This window comes from Melitaea cinxia, chromosome 13 (assembly GCF_905220565.1).
Source record: "Melitaea cinxia chromosome 13, ilMelCinx1.1, whole genome shotgun sequence".
NCBI lineage: Eukaryota > Metazoa > Arthropoda > Insecta > Lepidoptera > Nymphalidae > Melitaea > Melitaea cinxia.
The window spans coordinates 9060836-9085645 of NC_059406.1; the positions used below are offsets into that span (position 1 = coordinate 9060836).

The 24810-nt window shown below is 31.7% G+C and overlaps 1 protein-coding gene across 1 annotated transcript; it reads left to right on the top strand.

Moving 5' to 3' along the window:
- Positions 1-233: 233 nt before the first annotated feature.
- Positions 234-24810, top strand: LOC123658832. The gene is made up of 9 exons (XM_045594130.1): positions 234-269; positions 2764-2945; positions 11053-11282; positions 12912-13361; positions 15360-15627; positions 17565-17664; positions 20519-20705; positions 22869-23018; positions 23903-24810. The coding sequence occupies exons 1-9, from the start codon at positions 234-236 to the stop codon at positions 24232-24234; spliced, it is 1935 nt and encodes a 644-aa protein (XP_045450086.1). The 3' UTR covers positions 24235-24810.

Here is a 24810-nt window from a genome sequence, read left to right on the forward strand (position 1 = left end):
CGTAAACGACGTAAACAAGCTCTGCTTGCCACCTAGGCACCATGCGGTCAAAGTCTTATCCATATGCTAAATGAATATTTACCTGTGCAAACATAATTTCTGACTTAAAATTAATGTACACACTATTAAAGTGATTTAGTGAGCGGGAATAGTTTCTGTGCTAAAATTTAGTGGAGTTGCAATACTGTCACCAGTGAAATATATGCTCTAATGTGTTATTTTAAAAATTCAAAATGGATAAAAAGCTAGACCTTTTGTCCTTGTTTGAGGTAAACTTTTTTAATAATATTCTTTAGTTTCAATGTTTTTTATACCGTTATTGTCATATATGAATTTTCATATAAACAAGAATGCTTTCTTGACTAATTTATAACAAGGATTACTTTAAATATTACAGTACTTTAAGTTATAAATATGATCAGTACATAACTGATGTATATATTTATAACTTGAAAATGATTGCCTGAAACTTATGACATATATTGATAAGAAAAAATAATTTTGATATAAGCAAGATAAAGATTATATATATCTTAATATATTTATCATGTATTAAATATTGATATACATTTTATTTGCCACAATTAAAAACTGCACATTCAAAATGTATCTCCTTTCTCTTAATCTCTGAGTAAAAGTTAAAAATGAAAGTAACTTCTATATGACAAGTAAAAGGCAAGAATAATTAAATTGATATGATTTTAAAACCAAGCAATGAAATAAATATTCTTTTTTAAAGAATTTTTTTTTTTGTTTTTATATTAGTAAAAAGGATGGTTGCAATAGCAAAAACAAAATAAGCTACATCCCAGAAGAAAGAAATGTTAATTTTTTTTTTTGTTATTATCAGAATCTCTAATATATAAATAATAAATAAATAAACGTTCCACACTCAACGGCCCCCAGTACGATTTTCTCCTGTGTCGGGGGTCTGGAAACACACACAATACACAAGCACAAACGCCCAGACCACGACAAACATCTATATGGCCAATACAAATATCTGTCGTGAGCGGGATCGAACCTGCGACCGCCAGCACAACAGTCAGTTCTGTGACCGCTGCGCCAACCCGTCGTCCGCAATAGGTATATGATATAAGGTATATGATATATTTATCAAGCATTTAAAATGTGAGTTATTGCTCTTTATCAAAATAACTATAATTTTTTAACAATTGCATTTAGATATAATGGTATAATTAGTATCCTAATGGGGCTGTAATTAATAATGCACAAAATGCATTTTTGTATATTGGATAGAGTATCATTCTGTAATATTTTAGGCAAGTATGTTGCTAGTATGTGACAACATATTTACATTATTTTTGAGACATAATACAAAATTTGTGGTGTTTGTTTTAGTCATTTTGAGTGAAATAAGAAATCTCAAAATCCCCTGTGACATAACTCACTTTACGTCGTAATAATAGTGTTGGTGACTATGATGATTAATTATTTATGAAAGTAATTATGACCTATTTACAAGAAATAATTTCATTTTTATTATTTATCTAATTAAATTATTAATAATATGGAATTATGTTTTGTAATAATTGGATATTTATTAGTAAGGAAGTAATTGCAGTGCATTACACATTTACATTTACATTTTTAAGTAAACTGAGATTTGAGATTGACTTTATAAGAATTAAAAACAAAATATTGTGAAAGAATTTTATTAGGTTCTAATGTAGACAATATTATCTACTTATCAATATTGATGCTCTTTAAGATAATCATTAGCCTTATTTTTTTCTCTAGGTATAATACATTTATTTATATTTGCGTTTTTATTTAAATAAAATGTAATACTTACTACAGCAAAAAATTTATATTTTCTTTATTTGAATTTTGTTATTTATTTGGTTAAAAATTGATATTTATCAAACTTTAGCAGCTGGTTGTTACCTGGAACCTATCTTTTTTCATTGTGTATGCTATATTTAATATTATTATTATATCCTAATACTATTTACAAAAGATAAATAATCAATTTTAAAAGGCCAACCAATGGCGAGATAACCATCCAACTGCTGGTTTTGAAATACACAGGCCGAAGACGGGCAGCAGCGTCTTTGGTGTGACAAAGCCAGCTCTGCGGTCACCAACCCGCCTGCCCAGCGTGGTGACTATTGGCAAAGCACATGGGTTCATGCCCTTTTTGGCACGATCTTATGGAGGCCTATGTCCAGCAGTGGACTGCAATGGGCTGAAATGATGATGATGAAATAATCAATAGAACAAAACCGATGACTTGTGAAACACCCATAAAAAATACATATGGCTGATTCCATTTGTTGGTATTGATCTATTCAGTGTCAGAAAGAATGTTGTGGAGCACAAACACAGCACAATCTTTTCAAGTAATTATAGACTATTGCCATCGAAGTAAAAAAAATTTTTTTGTTCATGTTTTCTTGTTGTATCTTGTTTTAAAAAAAAATTATTTAGTTACTGCCATTTGCAGTCAAGGTTTTAACTTTTTTTTTCTCTGTTTTCTCCCTTTTTTTGTTTCCCCCTTTTTTCATTTGAACTGAGAATTTAAGCTTATACAAAAATATACAAATATAAAGGTTTAATATATAAATAAAAATTTGTTTTAAATACAGAACAAGTTTGCTCTCATTACACAATGATTTCGATCCATATGAGTGTAGCGCAAGATAATGGTTCACATTTCGCACTTATAATATGCAATTATATTTTAAGTTTTTTGTTTTTGTTATTAAAAATATGGTTTTTATATTTAATTATTTGTTGCAGTCTGATTCCTGGCAGACTTCGGATGACTTCCTGGAAAATATATTTTCTTTAGAGCAGGGGTCGTTGAACTTTTTAGAAGAATCACTGCCTGATTTAAATCTAACCACTGACAATGCATCTCAGCCAGAAGGACTCAGTAGTTCATGCTCAGACAGTGGACTATCTAGTGACCCAGCAGAATTGTAAGTATCAACAATTTTATACTGACTATACTAACGCTAGAGTATAATTGGAAACATGTTTTTGTACGTAATTGTGTACAATTGTTGTGTGACTTGTTCTATTATGCTACTAAAATGTAACAAGTTTAGTAATTTTTATAATCACACATCTGTTAAAAAAATGTTATGCTAAAAGGAGAGATACACTTAGCATTGCTCTCTGTTTATGATAAAGATTATAAAGTGGAAGAAAATTTTAATATCTTGTTCTTGCTAAAATCTACAAATAACGACATGCAAAGATAGAAAGGCTTGTTTATTGATAAAATATAAGTAATTGTAAATTCTATGAGAATTTGTATATTATTTAATTTTATCAGGTATGCATGATCCACATAGGCCTTTAATGTGACTGAATCTTTTATAATTATTAACCCCACGATATAAAGGCTTCATGACACCTTTTTTTAAATCAATCTATGTTCAACTAAGATTAGCGTATTAAAATTAATAAACTTTTCGTTTTACTGTATTTGTTTAGTTTTTTGTTATTTAAATATTTTTTAATTGTGTAATTGACTAATAAAAAAATTGTAATACTCGAAAGCAATAAATGTACATTGGAAAAAAATTATGATTGCACCTAAAAAAAATTTTTTTTTCACTACATCTATACTAATATTATAAAGCTGAAGAGTTTGTTTGTTTGTTTGAACGTGCTAATCTCATGAACTACTGGTCCGATTTAAAGAAATCTTTCAGTGTTAGATAGCCCGTTTATCAAGGAAGGCATATATAGGCTATAGATCATCACACTAAGCAATCAATAGGATCGGAGCACTAATGAAGAATGTTTCAAAATTGGGGATTTTCGAAGTGAAACTTTTTTAGGCGCATGAGAGTAAAATTTTTACGGATGAAACGGCAAAGTTTTTGTCGGTGGCGCTGAAACGGAAATCTAAAATATCTAAAATATAAATCGGAAAAGTTTGCCAATGAAGTTTCACTTCTGACGTGTAGTACGTACGCCGTTATTTTTTTCAAGTAACTATTCACTACACTAAGTCGCGGAAAGTAACAAACTGTATTCCAAGCAAAGTGCGCACTATTATTTATAACTCGCTAGTCAAATGTGTTAGAATATTTAATTGAGGTATGGGGTTCAGCAGCGGTAACTAATTTATATTCACTTCAAAGAGTCCAAAATAAAATAATTAAAATTCTATTCCATTATCACCACCTAACTCCTACAAAAACCTTATACGAAAAAACCAAATTATTAAATATTAGACAGCTATATATTTATTATACTTGTATTCTTATCAAAAACATTACAACTAACTCGATTCAAACTAATATACAACTAAAGAAAAAAACAATGTCACATAATTTGAGAAATAAGAACAAACTTGAGCTTATCAGCGTACGCACTAATTACGGTAAAAAAACCATATTGTTCGAAGGAGCACAGCTGTTCAATAGATTGCCGGCCGATATTAAAGAATGCGATAACGTGAATACATTTAAAAATAAGCTTAAGAAATATGTATGTTCACACACTGTAACTTCTAATACTCTAGAGGTAACTTGACTTTATTGTGTTATTATTTTTAACTTTGTATCTCATTATAAGTGGACTGTGAGTTCTTATGAGAAATAAATTTCTTTAAACCGAACTAGCTAAAATATAAAAATTAAAAAATAAAGCCGAGGTGTACATTGCCAGCCATTTTTTTTTTACGAAAAAAGAATCGAAGTTGCACAAGTTCACAAAGCCAACAATTACATCAGACAGCTATTAGGACGTAAAACTAGTTGTGTATAATACCGTAACTCGAGTTTTGTGACTCAGTTCCCTCCATTAGGAATGCGCACCACGAAAGCGCGGTTAGAATGTTTAATCTTGTGAAGTACTTGACACTGTATTTGTTTTAAGTTCAAGTTTGATACAATTATATTTACTTTTAGCGATTTTAATTTAAGGCTTAAGGATGGAGGAGGAAGGAAGGAACAGGATTACAATATATACGTTATTTTTAATGCTAAGAATATGATCACACATGACCTTGGCGAATTGGTGTAAAATTGACATAGTTGAAGCCATATAGCGAATAAATTAATTAAATTTGATATGAATGTCTCTTTATTTCATTTTACTTCCGACTATCCAACATGCATTTTACTTTAGTTCAAAGTCTTGTATGATGAGAAATAGAATACAAAAATTCACAATGTGAAATAAGAATTGGTAGGTAACCCAATATGCGCTATTAGACAATAGAGTTGAGCCAGAACCTAGTTCAGAGCCGTCTATCGTTGCGCGTACTAATGAGTATAATTTTGAGAATTATGTATAATCTAAGTATATATTGCATAGTAACAGATTAAACTTGTATAATTTAATATCGATGACCATAAGTACATTACAATTATCAATATTAATAAAATTCGATAAACATATTTATTTTTTATTTATTTATTTACATAAAATTAATCACTACGGATTTACCACTTACACTAATTAACATAAGCATATAAGATAAGCCCTCTTTTCTTTAGGCTACTTTATATCTAGACCAATTAGGTTTGTCTATTATCAACCCTTCACGATGGCTTCGGCGTCCTATTTCTATTCAGATCGACGTACGGCTATCAAACGTTATAAGTTTTATTGGCAACGATAATCACTGACAATAATATTTATTTATTAGGGTTTTATTATTTTAATGAGCAAATTACACGCTCTTCTTTCTTCATTCTTGTTGTTAATTAACCATCTCAGTCAGTAGACAAAAATTTGCTTGTCTGTCCCTTTCGTTGGTCTTTGTTACAACTTACTGTTTAACTATACTTAAATTAGTGTGATTTAAGAGATTATTACTCAAGAAATGCCTCAGCATTAATTTATTACTTTTGCATATTAAGTGAAACAGAAGATATACTTATAGTAGTCCTCTCTGTAGACTCATTAAGTAACAAAGAATAATTAAGGAATTGTTATACTATTTATAGTAGGTTACAAACGACTTCTTTTAGTTTTACACTCATCACATTTTATTTACAATAATACTCCTTAAAATTCATACGTATTATATCGTTATGTTCTGTTTCAAAGCTCGCAAGTAATTAATTGTATAGATGTATTCAATTTATTCGTTTAACTTTCTTTTTTATAATAATTTAGGCATTTATGGCGCACAAACTGTTGTTACTGTACTGACATTGTATGACGGTAAATGGAAACCATTTACTTTTATTTAACATTAATGGGTAGACATGAATGTATATTAAAAACTAGTCGATACCCGTGACTTTGTCTACTTTACTCTTATGTATGTGTGTATAAAATGATTTTACTAGAATTATTTATATATAATAATTAATATCTTCACTTCCAGAAGATGTATTAAAATTTAAAATAAAACCTCCATAAGTTTTTTAATATTCTTCAACTTAGGTGTTTCCTGATGACGGAATAAATATACAGACAGACTAAAATTCTAAAAACCTAAAAAAAATAATTTTAGACAATAAAAAAAAAGGAAAAAACACATTTTTCGACATTATTTATTTAAACAATCATCGCAAATGCTTAATTTGCAACTAATTCGCCTTTATAAGATATACATCGATAGATATACCTATTTGTTTTAATATATTTTATCTTATCAGTTTTTGAGGTCACCACATGTTACCGAGGTCTCGGCAACTGTTTAAATTATATTTGCATATCGTTTTAACTGACTACCTTTGATTCTCCGTTGTTTGATTAACGTGTAAATTGAGAATTTGGTCGATCTTATTGAACGAGTAACCGATTTTATAACGAAGTTTATATAATATGCGTATTTCTGGTAGGATTTATCAACAGTAAGCAAAACAAATTCTTAGGACCTGATTCACCTCAACAAAATATGTATTGAGTTCACAAGTTGCGATTAGAAAAACGTGACAAAAAAAAATTGAATAAAAAAAAAATATTTTTTGATTGTTGTATTAGCAGCCGACGAAACGGGCCCTGTGAATACGTATTACATTGCGATACAATTAAAACGTCATCTTCAATGTTAAAAGTATATAATGCGTTCATATTTTGCCGTTCAAGTTTTAAGTACTTCCTACCTTTCACTCGTTCAAGACTTCGAAATATTTGGTTGCATTTACGATTTCTCCTGTAAATATAATAAAAATATATTTCTGTACAGTATGAATATAATTTTTATAATCATTATTTATTTAAATGAGTTTGATCACGAAGTGATTATGTCACTCCTCCCTATAGGAGCAGCTTCTATACAATTAACCTCTAATACAATATATTTATTACAAATATCGACGTCTTAATCCTATTAACACTAATTTGTAATAAGTAGCATTCATGCCTCTCCAGACGTTGGAAAGACCAGAATTCTATTCCATATTCCTGTATCAAAAGAATTTACAGTACGATTATAATTGTATAAAATTGTAATGACATTCTAGTTACATCTATTTGATAATCAAATGACGCAATGCCCTGAAATACTAGTAACATATATATGTATCATATAAGCAGCGGTCAGTACAAATACAACTAGTATTTCGCAACTTTACATCTAATAAATGAAGTCTAATTGTCTACATGAAAATTAATTTAACAAAAACCACTTTTTGCTTATCTTCTTAAGAAAATATATAATTTAATTAACATAAATAAATACATAATATTTGTGTCCAACGTAATTATATTTATTCCATTTCATATGAATTTTTATGAAATAAATTTTTTCATCTATCTTTTGAAAATATGTATAAAAAAGACAATAAAATACAACTAGAAGGTCCACTTCAAAGTTAAGGTATAAAAAAAGTTTTAATACATTGCTGTATGTTTATAATATATTTGCTGGAATATTTAGTGTTAGTAATGTATAAAGTAATAAAATAATTTTTAACAAAAAAAAAACTGACTTCAAACAGGAAACTAAAAAGTGAAAAATAAATTTACTTAATACAAAGTAATTCGTATTTTGATTTAGTTAATCAGAAATGGTTAAATAAATATTTTATAATTTTGAAGTCGCCCGTACGACTTGAAAGTTTCCCTCGATTTCTCTGGGATCCCATCATCAGATCCTGGTTTCCTTATCATGGTACCAAACTAGGGATATCTCCTTTCCAACAAAAAAAGAATTGTCAAAATCGGTTGATAAACTTGACTTTTGCACGACAATGACCTTATTACGGAATGAGCTAGGTTCAGAGGTTTCGTCATTCTGCGGTTTTCTGCTACGCATGGTTCGTAAAAGTAGCCTTACAAGGATCTCTTTCATCTTTACGATACATGGTCATGTAGTTAATAAATATCAATACTATTAAACGAGCAATTCTTGTATATGTATATATATATATATATGTGTGTGTGTAATCTGAATCTCGGAAACGGCTCCAACGATTTTCATGAAATTTAGTATGCAGGGAATTTCGGGGGAGATAAATAAATCTAGCTAGGATTCATTTTTTGAAAATGTCGTTTTATACCAGTTTTTAGAAAATGAAAAAACGGCTACAATATCGTTAGAATACGAAAGAAAATTTCGCGAATGTCAATAAAGTTGTAACAGCTTAGGTGGGAAATCGGCCGGTTGCGATCGGCCGTAAAGACCACGGTTCAAATCCTCAAATTTACATATCGATTTTTTTTTCTAATTGTACTAGTTATATTATTAATTCATATTTTATCTCTATTATTTTTTAATTTTTTTTTTTATTTTTGATTTTTTTATATTAGTTTATATTTTTTATTATTGTCGGTAAAAAAATGTTATTTATATTTTATAAATATGTAATTCGTATTTAAATATGATTTCCAAAAAATACGATTTACTAAAAATACCGAGCTAAGCTCAGTCACCTAGGTACTGATTATTATTTACATAAGGCAAAGTTTACATTGAATATAGTTTAATTTAAGTGTTATTTTATTTTCTCTCACTTTATTTATCGTTGCTTCACACTGCCCGCTGGGCCAATCGAAGCTCTGATATTTTTTGGGTCAAACATTTAACTTATACACTAATTTTATGCCTATATGGACTTTGCAATGATTGTTTTAATGTATTAAATAAAAAGATACGAATATGTTTAAAAAAAAATACTATGTTATAATAAAAATAATAAATTAGTAAATTAATTTAAAAAAACATAAAAGATAATTAGTAAATTAATTAAATCTCTTTATTATATTTCTTATTCAAATTTTATACGAATAAAAAAGTAAAAGTAGATACAGATTTCTAGTGATTTAATATCTATAACGGCCAGCAACTGGTCCACGTACAGCGCTGATATTATATTCGTTATGTAAGATAGCGTAAAGGTTATAAATATGATAAGTTTAAGAAAAAAACGTGTTCTGAGACACGTTTGGTGAGTTCCTTTATATCATTAGAAAATTTACATCGAAGCCTCGTTTTTGCTTATAAGCTTATTAACCTAAAATTTATATTATAAGGGTACATATAATTATGTATTACGAGTATAAGTCCCAATAATATACTGATCTCGAGGTTTGTTTGTTACAGATATTTTTTACATAAAGTTCATACGAATTATGTCAGTAATCTATATTACACAAGCAAAATTAAAAATAGGTACCTTAGGTATTTATTATAGATAATTCTGTCCATCGATAGTATATTAAAATGCAAGTTTTTCAAAAGTTCCTTTATAATATCGATCGGTTTCATATTAAACCAGTTGTTTACAGTAAAACATAAAAGGCAAGATAATAATTTTACATTTATGGCTGTAAGTACCTGTTTCCACGGTCAGTGGGATTCTGTGAAAATATCCTTGATGAAATACCATTTTTTTTTTCATTACGGGAGACTCCTCTGATAAAAATTACTCGATGCTGCACAATCTATATAAGTATATATATCTGTCTCGCTCGTTATATATTCCGTGATATCATTTATCACAATTTTAAAATGTGTTACTATGAACAAATGATTCTCGTATCCTTTTTTGATAAATTTCGTTTAACTTAAAAATTAGTCTCCTAGCCTGTTCCCTAGGCAAACTTCTGCAGATTTTGAGCAGGATTACCTGCTTTGTGCCCTACCATGTTCGAAATCTAACAGTTTGTGAGAAGAACTAATCGTTTTTATTTTTTAAATATAGGAACCACGCTATAAACAATAATTATACACATTAAAAATAAGGGCGTCGATGAGGTCCATAATCTGAACACTTTTTAACGCTACAGTTTTATGTCTTTACTAGCAATACCCGCGCGAATAATTCGCACTAAATATAACTAAAAAATTTACCGACCGTCAATCATGTTGATGTTATTTCAAAATTAAAGCCGTCATATATATAATTTTAATAATTATTTATTTTACAAAAACAACAGCAATAATTTATTATTGCTGTTGTTTTTTAGTTTTGGACGCCGGTAGAGAGATACCGTAGATGCCGGAGAGGCAAATATCTTAACCTTAGCGTAATAATTTATATGATTCTGTATACTTATTCAAATTATGAGATTAATAGGTACCCGTATAACATTTCCTAACTGCATTAAAATATGAAATTTTTGGAAATTCCTTATATATCTTGTCTTATATCAACATTGTTTATAGGTGTTTATGATTTTATTTCTAGCATGAATGAGTTATAACGAAAATTTTTCGTATTGTACATGTACGAGCTCGTAAGTGCTATTACATGTTTGTATAAAACTCGTCGTTTTGCTCATAATGAGAAATTAATTAACTTTGCATTTATATTTTTAATTATTTTCTTTTGTTTTAATTTAGTGAAAAATAGAATATTTTAAAATGTTTTTTTTTTATTTTTAATTTCGTGTGCTTGATTCAGTATTAAGCACAGAACACTAGCATTGATTAAAACGGGTTTTTCGACATTTCTCTTTTGTCAGTATTGTATTTAATAGATTCTTTGTTACTTTTTAATACAAAAGTGAATGAATTTAATTAAAGTTGTTTTTCTTTTATTTTTATCGTCTTGCAACAATTATTGTGATCATATAAAATTATTCATAAACTCAAGAAATAATTTAGCTTCAGAACCTCCTTAAAAACAGGTTTTTATGATGGTTCATTTAAAAATATTGTTCTAGTGACTTCGAGCAGCAGCTATCACCGTTCCTCATCCAGAATTCCTGTGATGAGGATCTCTCAGCGCCCGTGTTGGAACCGATGAGCCCCTGCAACACGCAGGACGTTATCATTCAAGACACGAATGACACATCGAACAGTTCCACGGAAGTACAGGAAACGTTCGACATGCTCGACTTCGAGCAGAACGTTGTCCCCGGCTTCCTGAACAACAGTACATTCCAAAGTCCTGGTATGTTTTGATTCGTATCGTAATAACTGTCTGTTTTGATCGTTTCTATATATCGTTTGTTATCAAACAAAAAAAAAAGAACTTCAAACAGACATTAGGGATAGCACAAAAACTACTTATCAGATCTTGCTCAAATTAATTTCAAAATAAAATATGGCCACCTTATGAATCGAAAAAGAATCCTCAAAATCGGTTCATATAGTAAAGTTATAAGGTGGATGATACACACATGAAAATACAATCGAACTTAGAACCTTCTTTTTTTAATCTGTTAAAAAGTTTGGTTTTGCTCACAATCCATTCCGTCCGTCTGTCCGGCCGAAGAAAACGATTCGAATGATTTTGAATATACACAAATGAAAATACAATCGAATTTAGAACCTTCTTTTTTTATCTGTTATAAAGTTTGGTTTTGCTCAAAATCCATTCCGTACGTCCGTCCGGCCGAAGAAAACGATTCGAACGATTTTGAATATAGGAACCGTGCTTAACAAGATCGTGGAAAGTTAAAGATAAAATAGATCAAATTTCCGTCTATCAGCGTTATCAAACATTCTCTTGTATTATCTTTGTATGGATACAGACGAAGACGATAAAATGCGTCACGCTTAAAGACTCTTTTGACAAACTTTTTGTCTGGGATTCCGGAACACAAGACGACATCAAAAATGTGACTCAAACCTGTATTAATGTTTGTCACGGCAACTACAGAATTCTTGACCCTATTTAATTGTGTATCAAAGCGATGACCACTAGGTTACTGTTAGTCACAAACACGATAACATGATGACAATATTGCAGTATATAAGTAATTATACAATAATAATATTATGTTATACAATATAATTACAATATTTACCTCCAATTAATTTTTATTTTGCATTCATGTAATCTATGCTTAATTGAACTAAACCTGCAAGCTAAATGCAAGTACGTAAGTGTAGAAAAACGAAATACCTACTTTGTAATGTTATAGGACATAAAATGGTTCTAAAAGAAAAATTCATGATTATATTATTTTAACCAAATTTTAACTTGATCAAAATTCGATTAGGATGAAATACCTTCCCTCGCGAGTTTGAACAGATGTTTTTGAAAATGTCCTTGTTTTGTTAGCATTTTATTTGTTGCCTCGGTATTGCGTTATACCATAGCACAGTGTGAGTGAGAACAAGTCATAATTATTATTAACACGTTTAGTCTCATGTAACTGAATACCGGTAATGATAAAATTATTTCGGTATCTTGAATACATTTAGAAAATTATTTAGGCGTTAATTCTATCGCAGGATGCTGTAATTGCTTTATTGAAGACGATTCATTGAAACATGATACGACGCTGAACATACAATTTTGTAAGGAATAATGTTGATTTAGTGTTTTCGAAATGGAATAATAATTTTATGTCGAAAAATAAATTACTACAATTCTAAACACTTTAAATTTTAAGTTTGTAGTCAATTTTCGCCTCGAGAGTGGATGTAATATATATATTTATTTATATATACTTTTATTATGAAAAAAGTATGTATCTATATATCATTCAACTGTTACCTAAAACACATGCCTACCGTAGGAACAGACGACCGTGTGTATACGTTAAACTCATATGTTGTATTTTTTTCTTAGATAAAGTTGATAGAAAACGCCGTCTCACCCACACACAACAAGTCGTCCAGCCGAAGGTCCAAAAGCCAACAATTAGGCTACCAGCTACATCAATCAAAAAACCCCAATTAGTCGTTAAGGCTCAACCACAGAAACCCCTTAAAGTGACCAACGTTCAAGTTATTAACCCACAAACAAAAGTGTATTCGAAGCCCGTGGAAAGCGTTGCGCCACAGAGGAGAATGATTCGCGTCGCGCCGATGGCTGGCAACCCTAGATCCATACTACTACCAGTAACAATAAAAGACATGAAAGACCTAAAATCAATCAAGATCATCAACGCCGCCGATCTCAAGAACGCGTCCAATATCAAAATAGCTGCGGCGAATCTTCTCTCGCAGACTAAACTGCAAGATTTCAAAGTCGAGTCTCGCAGTGACTGCGATTACGATCAAAATGGCAACCCATGTGGTAAGTGCTATAATGATTCTTATTCTATTAGATATTGAGTTCAAATTCATGTACTTGTAGTAGCTAAAAGTTAAATTAATCATAAACATCAGCTGCAATTGACTGTTTGTGACTATTATTTCAACGCCGATCATTTTAATTGTATCGAACAAACGCAGCGTAGATACTTTAGTACCTAAGTCGATTGATGTCAGTTGTACTTATTAAGGCACGCGGCTATGTGTAAATTGTCAGTAAATATGGTCATTGACCTGGCTAAATATTTTTATAGTGTCTTTGAACTCGGTAGAGGCCATCATTTTACAACTTATCCGTTGAAATATCTTTAGAATCTTCTTGTAAAATAAAGGAAATCAATACGTTACTTTATTTTCGTATAATTAACTTACGTTTTAATACAAATATCAATGCTTGCATGCAATGCTACATGTGAAAACTTTTTATCACAGATTATTTAATTATATTGTAAACTATCTGTGCCCGCGACTTCGTCCGCGTTTAATTAAAAAAAAAATCTTCAGTTCGCAGTTACAAATTAAATAAATTAAAAAAAAAAATAAGGAGTAGCTTAGCTGCTCCTTATTACACTGATGTAAGTAGCAGATATCTGAATATCTGCCAGTGAAAGTCCTGTCAAAATCGGTCCATCCGTTTTAGAGATTAGCCGGAACAAACAGACAGACAGACAAAAATTGTAAAAAAAATATATGTTATTTTGGTATATGTATACATCCATATGCATTTAGTAAAAAGCGGTTATTTTAATATTACAAACAGACACTCCAATTTTATTTATTTGTATAGATAATTTCCTATAAATATTACTTTTTAACTTTACGAATCAACGTTGACATTCAGTGAAGGCCGTCTTCCCTGAGATAATTTTAATCAAAACAACGGATAAGTAGGAACGTTCCAATTATACAGTGCGTCACTAAGTCAAATCGAAACTATTAATATTATGTAAAAACCGCGATAACTGTTGTCACAATTCAAGTTTTGGTTCCCTAATTATTAATAATCATTAGTAATAGTCAAATGAAGTTAAACTATTTTTATCATACCTATTTATAGAAAACTTAAATGTACAAAATCTAATATAACGTGCCACAACGACCTTCAGTAGTATGAAATGTATTGCGTGTATTCAGATTCACTCATGCCTACATAAACAGCGAGACTCTTTATAACCTGTGTTTGTACGGAGTGTTGATCAAACCCGCGACAGATATTTAATGTGACTATTGCGTTACATTGTCAATAACTCTATCATAGGATATTATGTAACGTAATATATTTTTTTTACAATTCCATACATTTTAATTATCTGTAAATAAAGTAGTCAATCTTGTCAATTTGACTTTGTAAGCGCCTTGTTTTTAAGTGAACACCGCGTTGTAAGGAAAAAATCTATTTGATACTTTTCGACATATAAAAATTCTATGATATATTTGAAAACACACTATTCAGTTCCTTTAAGTTGGCTATCCATTTATGTATCAATACATAGCAGAACAATTAATGCGTTACATTTGTAATAACCAAGAATAATAAATACCATGTACTTTGTATCCTAAATAAGTGAGGTTAATAAAATGATCAATAATAAATATTTTTATAACTTTTTGAACGAAATTAGCAACTCCAAAACTTTCTATGACCTTAAAGTGTTCTGGTGGTTTTGGGTGTATTATATTTTTGATCTTGAAAGTTTCCTTTTAACGTATTTATGAGATGTAGAGTATGTAGATTGTAGACATACTCGTAAATATATTTTACCCTCATTTTCCTCGAAAACTAAAAAGCCAATTACAATGTCGTTTAGACACAATAACACTTATTAACCATTTATTTTCTTATAAATAACTTTAGGTATAGATGTTTAGTGGTTTTGATAAGAAAAGAGTATGTAAAAATTTGAAAGACACCTATAGTTATGTTATATTAAAATCGAGGTCAGACATAAGCAAAATAGTAACTTAAAATACATTTTAACAGATGACTCAAGCAGTGATCGCTCTGATGACGAAGATGACCATAAGGAAACCCAATTAAATGACGGTAGAAACGGCTATCCCCGTCTCGTTCTAACAGCGGAAGAGAGGCGGTTGCTAGCAAAGGAGGGAATAACACTACCGACTAGCTACCCACTAACGAAACACGAAGAGAGGGAATTAAAGAGGATCAGGCGCAAAATACGCAACAAAATCTCCGCTCAAGATTCCCGTAAACGCAAGAAGGAGTACGTCGACGGATTGGAGGATAGGTAATTAAATAAATTATAGAACTAACGTCTGATAAGATTTTATATGCTGCCCAAAATGTAGAACAGTCCGATTGGGAAAGTGCCTCGACTTTATAGTCAAGTAGCGTTCTGTCCCTGTGGTATGTAAGGTAGTCTGAGCCCTTGAAGAAAAATGGGTGTAGAGTCAGCAACGCGCTTACTATGCTTCTGGTGCTGCAGGCGTTCATAGACTAAATTCATAGGGTAACTTCTTACCATCAAACAGGCCGTAAGCTTATTTGCTACCCTATTCGTATAAAAAGTCTCTTGTTTTCATTCTTGTTAGAAGAAGAATTGTCATCTAATGTTAAGTGATAACCACGTACTAAACATTCATAAATCATTTTTTTCCAACGAACTATGAAGTAGGTAGTTATCCTAGGTCAAAGGTGGGGAAAGGGGTAGTATAACCAATTGGTTATAGCATTACTATAACACAGCGATAGGTAAAGAATGTAATAAAATTAGTTCCTCGTTTTATAGTTTGATTGTTTTTTTTTTAATTTCTTCAGATTAAGTATCGCAAATTGATTAGATTAGAGAATTGTGTCTATCGTGTTCAATACAGTTTTTTTTTATCTGTTACTATGAGATAAGTATAGGAAGGGAAGGACATTAGGTAAGGATATATCTAATTATCTATATCTGTATGGCACAGAAGCTTTATTTTTTAATAACGAGTTGTTCAAATGCTCAATAATGTGGCATATTAACCTAACTTATTTAATAAAAGTCTATGACTTGATTTTTTTGGATAAAAAATTACATAAAATATCCCACTAAAATTGTTACGTTATTCTTCGACATATTAGTCTCGCTATATGTTATATTTTTGGAAATTATACAATGATTAATTTCCTTTTAAACACTTTTGTTTTTTAATATTTTCATCTGTTTTTTTTTTCTGTTAAATTAGAAAGTATATTGCATCATTTGCACCTGAGTCACAGAACTCGCAGACCAACAAATAATAAACACGTCGATACAAACCACGTTGACAAACGATGATTCATTCGAATGGTTGTTTTATAAAAAATAACGTTAGGGTTTTCCTTAAACACATCTTATGCTTGTATAGATTAGTTTCCTTCAAATTGATAATAGAAAATCGGTCCACACGGTCAAAAGTTCTGATGTAACATACATAAAAAAAAATACAGTCGAATTGAGAACCTCCTCCTTTTTTGGAAGTCTGTTAATAAAACTGTTTAAATTTTAGTAATGTATAAATAATATTCATACGGTCACAGCCATGGATTGTACCTGTTGCGCTGGCGGTTGCGGGTTCGATCCCCACACATGACAAACATTTGTATTGGCCATACAGGTGTTTGCCGTGGTCTGGGCGTTTGTGCAGTTCTTGTGGGTCTCCCCACCGTGCCTCGGAGAGCATGTTAAGCCGTCGGTCCCGGTTGTTATCATATACACTTGAGAGCGATCGTTACTCATAGTAGGGAATATATCCGCCAACCCGCATTGGAGCAGCGTGGTGGATTAAGCTCTGATCCTTCTCCTACATGGGGAGAGAGGCCTATGCTCAGTAGTGGGATATTAGAGGCTGAAGCGTAAATAATATTCGTCATTTGATGTAGCACGAGTCCGACTATTATGATGCCGATGAGCTAATATGGCGTCATAATTACAGTACCTATACAATTTAAATTAAAACACATTTATTAAAGATATACGAAAAAATTATGTAACTACGTATACTATGTGAAATAATTACTATTTATGTTTTTCGTTTCAAATTTAAAATTTAGTAAAAATGTAAATTGAGTATAAAATGGGTGATTTAATCACTAATCAGAAAAAGCTAAGATCAGATACACTATAAAGAAAATATTTAAAAACCTTAAAGGAACAACCTTTCAGTAATATAACGCATAAAAAATCTAACGTAATATTATTTCTGACAGAGTCAAACAGTGCACCGCAGAAAACCAGACGCTTATCAGGCGAATAAAAATACTGCAGTCTCAGAACCATTCCCTAACGCAACAGTTGAAGAGATTACAGGTAAAATTTGACTTTATTTCTTTTTACGGAGTTTTAATAAACCTTTTTTCAATGAGACGTGATTATAAGTCTAATATGGAGTCCATCGTTTTTTTTTAGTTCTAGTAGGGACGGAAATGCGTATAGTAGTTAGTAGTAAACGATGTAGACTTCAATATTATTTTAAATGTACTATTTCGTTACCTCTACAGTTATTTTTATCGTTTATCTTGATTTAATAAATCAACTTATCTGTTTATAAACTTTATACATACATGTTATCATCGCCATGTTGACAGAAAAACACAATTTTATACATTATATTTTTTTTTCTTTTTTAATATTTTATTTAAATTCACTTATAAAACGTATCTTATAATACAAGAACTAATGAGTAGTAATAATAATAATAATAATAATAATAATAATAATAATAATAATAATAATATACTTTATTGCACATTTAAATAAAGAAAAAAATTTACATTACAAGCAATTATACCTAGTAACAAATTGTAGGCCAGGCAATCTTATTCCTAGAAAGCAATCTCTTCCAGACAACCTAATAATGAAAGGGATATTGATTTTAATAAGTAAAAGAAAAAAAAATAGAATATATAACAATTATATACTCGTATACATATACACTATACACATACGTACGCATTAAAAAATAAATAAATATAAACATTTACATACACATTAATATATAAATACAGTAATCATATAATATATAGCTTCATGGCCAATTTAGTGATATTTTATCAATTGAATGTAGTGAGTTTAAAATAATTTATAGACTGCGGTAATATGCTTTCGAATGCTTCTTAAATAGCAACAAATTTTGAGCTCGTCTTATGGCCACAGGTAAGTCGTTCCATAGCAAAACGGCTTGCACAGCAAAAGAGTCTTTATAAAAGTTATAAAATATGAATTAAATTAAAAAATTCCAAAACAATACAAACGTGCTTAACATTATACTCGTTCGTTAAATGAAGCCTGATGTTTGTTTTCGTCAATGCAGTCAAATGCTAAATTTACAGTGCAGTTTTAAAATAATTTCTTTCGTAGCTAATGAAAGAAAACTTTAGTAAACGACTAATACGCAAGAAATACACGAATGACCGAAAAACCAACTAACTGCTTGCAGCTCTGTTCAAGAAAGGAAACATTTTCTATTAAATAATAAAAAAAAAGAAACCGTCAACTAATAAGAAGATTCCAAAATATTTCATGTACATATTTTGTAACTGTGAGTAAGAAAATATTCCTGTAAAGCCGCTTCTAAACTTTGGCTAACACATTGTGTTCGCGCATTGGGTCAACAAGTACAGACCCACTTGGCGTATTACTGTAATACAGTTTGAGTAAGCGTTCGACACCAGATCTACAAGCCAAAATGGTAGTTTCTTATTACCACATCTATTACATAGGAACCGTAATATTTATAATATTTTTAAAGTTCTAGCTAATACCTGCCTAATTTAACAGTTTTTATGATTTTGTACATAGTTTATAGGATGGATGTTCGACTCCTAACTGCGTTCACGCAAATGGGGGGTTCCGTAGGTGTAATAGATCACCTACCGCGTGAAAAAACTTACTAGCCCTTTTTAAATTTGACTTTGTTTAAATAGACAAGCTACTATGATAAACTCGTTCTAAAAGCAGAAATCTGTGCTGTTAAGCAATTTTGTAAAATAATTTATATTGTTTAATAATATTAAGTTAACAAACTAATATTAAGTTAACGAAAAAAGAGAATTAGTCTGCTATGTATTAAAGTATATCTATATACACATTACACAAAATATGCGGTATATTTTATCCGTAAAACGTTAAATTAAAGTTGCAGTTCAGCGCTCATTATCTCCACTAAAACTCAGCGGTGCCCTCATCGTCATATCGGGGCGCCACGGGATCGCTTTCGCACGCTACCGTGACGCCCCGACCGGGTTGGCCCGCCTTCGTCTGTAGTACGCCCGCGGGCACTACGAGCGCTTTATCGTCCCGGTGGCGAGAGAATGGTGCCCTTCGAGTATTGCGAGCAGGCTTGCCAGAAAGTTTTGATTCAAGTCGCTCCATCTATGATCGAAAGTCGCAAAATATTCTTAGCAGTCGCCCAATGAAAGTTTGAAAATACACTAGCATCTGTCTGTCAGTTTTTTTATGACAGTCTATCATAACAGACTCGAAATTAAAAATTATTTATTTATAATATTATTAAATTACATGATGTCCCAAGATACAAAAGATAAAATAAAAGATACAGATAAAATATATTGACTCAATTTCAAAATTAAAGGAAACTTATTGGGACATTAAAAAAAAAAAAAAACAATATTTTTTGTAACGGTTTTTGTACTTTTAACTTGTTGCCAACGCTGAGGATTAAAAAGAGTCTAATTTGCGACTTGTCGCCCAAACTTAAAAAAAGGAGCGTATCCATGAAAAAAATCGCCCAATTCGCGACGAATCGCCCCATCTGGCAACACTGAACTGAGGTAGGGCACAGCAGGAATTTCCTGCTCAAAGTATAGAGCAGCCCGACTGGGGTAGTACCTCGACCTTACAGAAGATCACAGCTAAACAATACTGTTTTCAAGCAGTATTGTGTTCCTGTTGGTGAGTAAGGTGACCAGAGCTTCTGGGGGGATTGGGGATTGGGTCGGCAACGCGCTTGCGATGCTTCTGGTGTTGCAGGCGTCTATAAGCTACGGTAATCGCTTACCATCAGGTGAGCCGTACGCTTGTTTGCCGACCTTATGACATAAAAAAAAAAACTGATTGCGAGTGAAGAAGCGCATACCGGCGTCCCCTTGCCCCGGTCGTGTCCACGCCGAGCTCGCCCGCTAACGCGCGCCCCCTACCGCAGAGCGTGCTGACGGGCGCGGCGGGCGGCGGCAAGGCGCAGCCGGCCACGTGCCTGCTGGTGCTGCTGCTGTCCGTGGCGCTGGTGGCGCTGCCCTCCGTGCGCGACCGCCGCGCGCCGCACGCGCACGCACACGCGCCCGCCTCCTCGCCGCTCGCCATCACGCGCGCGCTGCTCTCCGCCACCAACAGTGAGTACATTCCTATACCTATTGTTTTCTATTACGCTTACGCGAATTTCGCTCATTATAATGAAACTACTTTTTAACTGACTTCAAAAAAAGGAGGAAGTTACCGAATTCGACTGTATATATATATATATATATATATATACACACAATATATATATTTTATGTATGTTCGCGGATAACTCCGTCGTTTATAAAACGATTTTGATAATTCTTTTTTTTGGAAAGGAGATATCCCTAGTTTGGTTCCATAATAAGGAAACCAGGATCTGATGACGGGATCCCAGAGAAATCGAAATAAACTCGAAAATCCGCATAGTTTTTACTGGGTGTACCGATTTTGATGATTTTTAATTTAATCGAAAGCCGATGTTTATCATGTGGTCACATGTAAATTTCATCGAGATCTGATTACAACTTTTGGAGTAATCTTTGATGATGCGTATTTACTTGACTATTTTTTCGTCTACCTACATATTACTTGTCGATATAATTGATTGAAGTCGGTTTTTCTTCGTTTGCCTGCAAACATAATTATTAGGATTATATATCACGGTTTATTAGATTTTTTACATACCCGACGTTTCGGATACTTTACAGCAACCGTGGTCACGGGAGGACTTGTAAGGGCCACTTATAATTTAGCTCAGGTAGGGCAGAGCAGGAAATATCCTGCTCAAAATCTGGATTAGCTCGACTGGGGCAATACCTCGACCTTACAGAAAATAACCGCTCAATAATAAAAAATATTTTAAGCAATTATTGAGTTCTTAATTATTTTACTATTTCATAGACAAAATCGTACGTCTACTTATACGTACTATGAATTGAAAATGTTGCAATCTAAGTAATATAGTCTATTTGTATTGTTTGTATGTTGTAGTCAATAGTCTATTTGTATAACTTTTATATTATTCTATTGGTACTGCTATAACTTTATAGAATTCATCGCAAAAGTTCGAGGCACACATTCGCAGTACACTGTTAAAAACAAAGACATAATTTACAATTTTCTGTTCTTAAAGACTTAAAAGAAAAATATATGCAGGTATTTTTTTACGTAAATATGATGAAATCGTTACGATTACTGTCTCACAACCATTTTTGCCATTAGTCTAAAGAGTAATATTTTATTGAAATCATAATTTTTACGTGATATAAAAGATTTTTACTTCATTTAAAAGTAAATTTAAAAAAAAAACAATAGATTTATGTAACGAATAGAAATAGTGTAGCTCGAATTACGTAAATGAAAGTTTACCTGACAAGCTAAGCGTGACGACTGGATCAACTTTATTTGGATTTTAAGTTTTTGTTGTTTCGAGTGTTATTTAATATAACATATTTTATCGTAATCCAATACTTGTTATTATCCCACTGCTGGGCAAAGGCCTATTCTATTAATTAATATTATGTTTGCTTAATAGTAGAAACACTTTTAGGCAATACCGTGTGGACGCGGGAATAACCTTAATATGATAAACAAGCAAAATATTATATATCTAGTAAAATAAGACTTATGTAAGCAAACAGAAAAATGATTTATCGCAGTCTCAAAATATTATATTTACTAAAGTATAACGTGGTGACTTCTTTTAACTTATAAAAATATTTTTGAAAACGAAATACAAAGTACTTTTAATTTTTATTTGTCATGATTTCTAGTTGTCTAGATGTTAACTCATATTTACCCTGTATTGTTATTGAAAACAAGTTTTTGTCGGATTCGTTGTAATTGTTGGATAGGGTGGGTGGGTTAGGTGTACAAAATCGGCTTAATAATAGAAATATTTAAAAATCGAAGAGAATATAACTTCAAGATAATTAATTGGCCGTAACTGGGCGACCAGAGCGAAATACATCTTTGACATCAAAATTTCTTGACTGAAAACTGACTTTTTTAAAGTAAGACTTTAAAATGTACCGAATTTCTTCGATGGATGCCCCATTTTGGCGGAAGAAAAACATATATAAATAAAGTGGCGGGAAACAGTTTTTAACTTTCATGGTCTCAAAACCAGTTAGAACCAAAAATATTTTAATGTAACTTTTGATTAGAAAATACGAAAAGACTTGACCGACCTATTATTAAAACCAATATATATAACGTTCAAAGTAATAATGATTAATATTTATTATCTTAATGATTGTTTTTTTTTTTTTCAGCGATGGCTCTAGACGAAACTGTAATAGATGATGGTGAATTCAACATGGACGAGCTGATCACTTTCAACCGCGCTAACTCCGATCACGATTACCAAGTGGTGAAGAGCTCAGAGAGCAAGCTTCCCGGTGGCTACGTCGATTTGCCTATAGGTATAAATATCATATTATATATCATATTCTAAACATTTTTTGAATATCATATCAAAAATTGACCGCTCCAGCGGGGTTCGAACCCGCGTTTCCGACTGACCGTGTCGGCGCTCTAGCCAATTAAGCTATGGAACGATGTACCCACTAGATCGAAATTTTTGATATGATGATTTTTATATTCGGTTCAAGCGAAACGCTGGAGTGGTCAATTTTTGTTATGATATTCAAAAAAATGTTTAGAATTCCTAATGTGTGGGTAACACAAAAATAAAATCGTACATATATCATATTATTAGACGATCTACGTAAGTATGCTGGTTAAGGTAGAATTTTATGCCACGTAAAAAAAAGGACTGTGGAAAACCGGGATGTTTGACGCGATAACTACGCGAAAGTCTATACTCAGCAATACAATAGGCTGAAGAAAAAAGAGAGAAATCATTTTATTTGTGTTTGACGTGTACTCAATTCTACGTATGTGTTTGTGAGCTGCTCCTATATTTACGATTGCTTGCGTTTTTATAGGTATTGTAACACGTTAATTTCTAAAGCTTGGCTGTGGGTGCAGTATATAATATAGCCACCCCCTCTCTTCCCGTGGGTGTCGTAAGAGGCGACTAAGGGATAACGCAGTTCCACTATCACCTTGGAACTGTTAAGCCGACCGATGGCGGGATAACCGTCCAACTGTTGGCTTCCAAATACGCAGGCCGAACATGGGCAACAGCGTCTTCGGTGCGACAAAGCAGGCCCTGCGGTCACCAACCCGCCTGCCCAGCGTGGTGACTATGGGTAACACACATGAGTTCGCGCCATTTTTGAAGGCTATGCCAGCAGTGGACTGTGATAGGCTTATAAATATTTTTTTTATTCATATTTTATAGATGAAGATTGGCCACCTAATAAGAAACGGATGAAACTAGACTTCAACTACGACGATGGGAAAGACTACCTGCCGCCTATAGTCAAGGATGAGAAATACGAAAATTCATACAAAACTACAGCCAAAATTGAAGATAATGATATAAAGTTTGATAACGATTTCTTTACAAATACTTTGCTATCGACGGGCAGGAAACTTGGCGAGTTATTAGAGTATTTCCCGCCCATACCTGTAAAGAATGAAGATATTGTCGTCGAGGAGGTATCAGACTTCGATACTAGAAATAATATAACAGGCGTGAAAAGTTTCGTCGTGAACGCCACTTTAAATTAATTCTAATTAAATAAATTGTTCTAGCTATTCTCACTTTTCTCGTTATTTCCTGTCAGATTTTTATTTTATAATTCTATACAAATATTTTTTTATTTTCTATATTCGATGAAATTATTCCTCGATTTAGCTTAAGTCGGTAGGTGAACTCGTTTACCATAATTGTTAAGATTTAAACGCTTCTCGTGAATGTTTAACAATTATGATATACGTAAGTGATTGATTAGTTTAAGTATTCGTTGGTAAGTATATCGAACATAATAATTCGTTAAACATGTATTTATTTTAAAAATCAAAAATAATATATTGATGAATATGTAATATATTTTAAAGGTTTTATTACTTTAGAATGTCATTCGTATTTGCCTAGAATAAGATGTTTTTAAGCATTTTTTGTTTTACGACTTGGTGCAATTACGATAAGTACTGATTTTCAGTGTTAGTTAGTATTTAGTGTAGTACATTTATAATAATACAGGATAAGTCAGTATAATTCCTTATAATTATTTACAGAATTGTCGGATCATGAGATCGTTGAATTTGGAATGCAATTGTTATATGAAATATATTGTGACAGAA

What these genes read in the sequence shown, in the direction of transcription:
- LOC123658832 (XM_045594130.1), top strand. Translation starts at nt 234, where the DNA reads ATGGATAAAAAGCTAGACCTTTTGTCCTTGTTTGAG. An exon ending in GTCGACGGATTGGAGGATAG is followed by an intron (nt 15,628 to 17,564) that starts GTAATTAAATAA and finishes TATTTCTGACAG; the next exon opens with AGTCAAACAGTGCACCGCAG. An exon ending in GCTGCTCTCCGCCACCAACA is followed by an intron (nt 20,706 to 22,868) that starts GTGAGTACATTC and finishes TTTTTTTTTCAG; the next exon opens with CGATGGCTCTAGACGAAACT.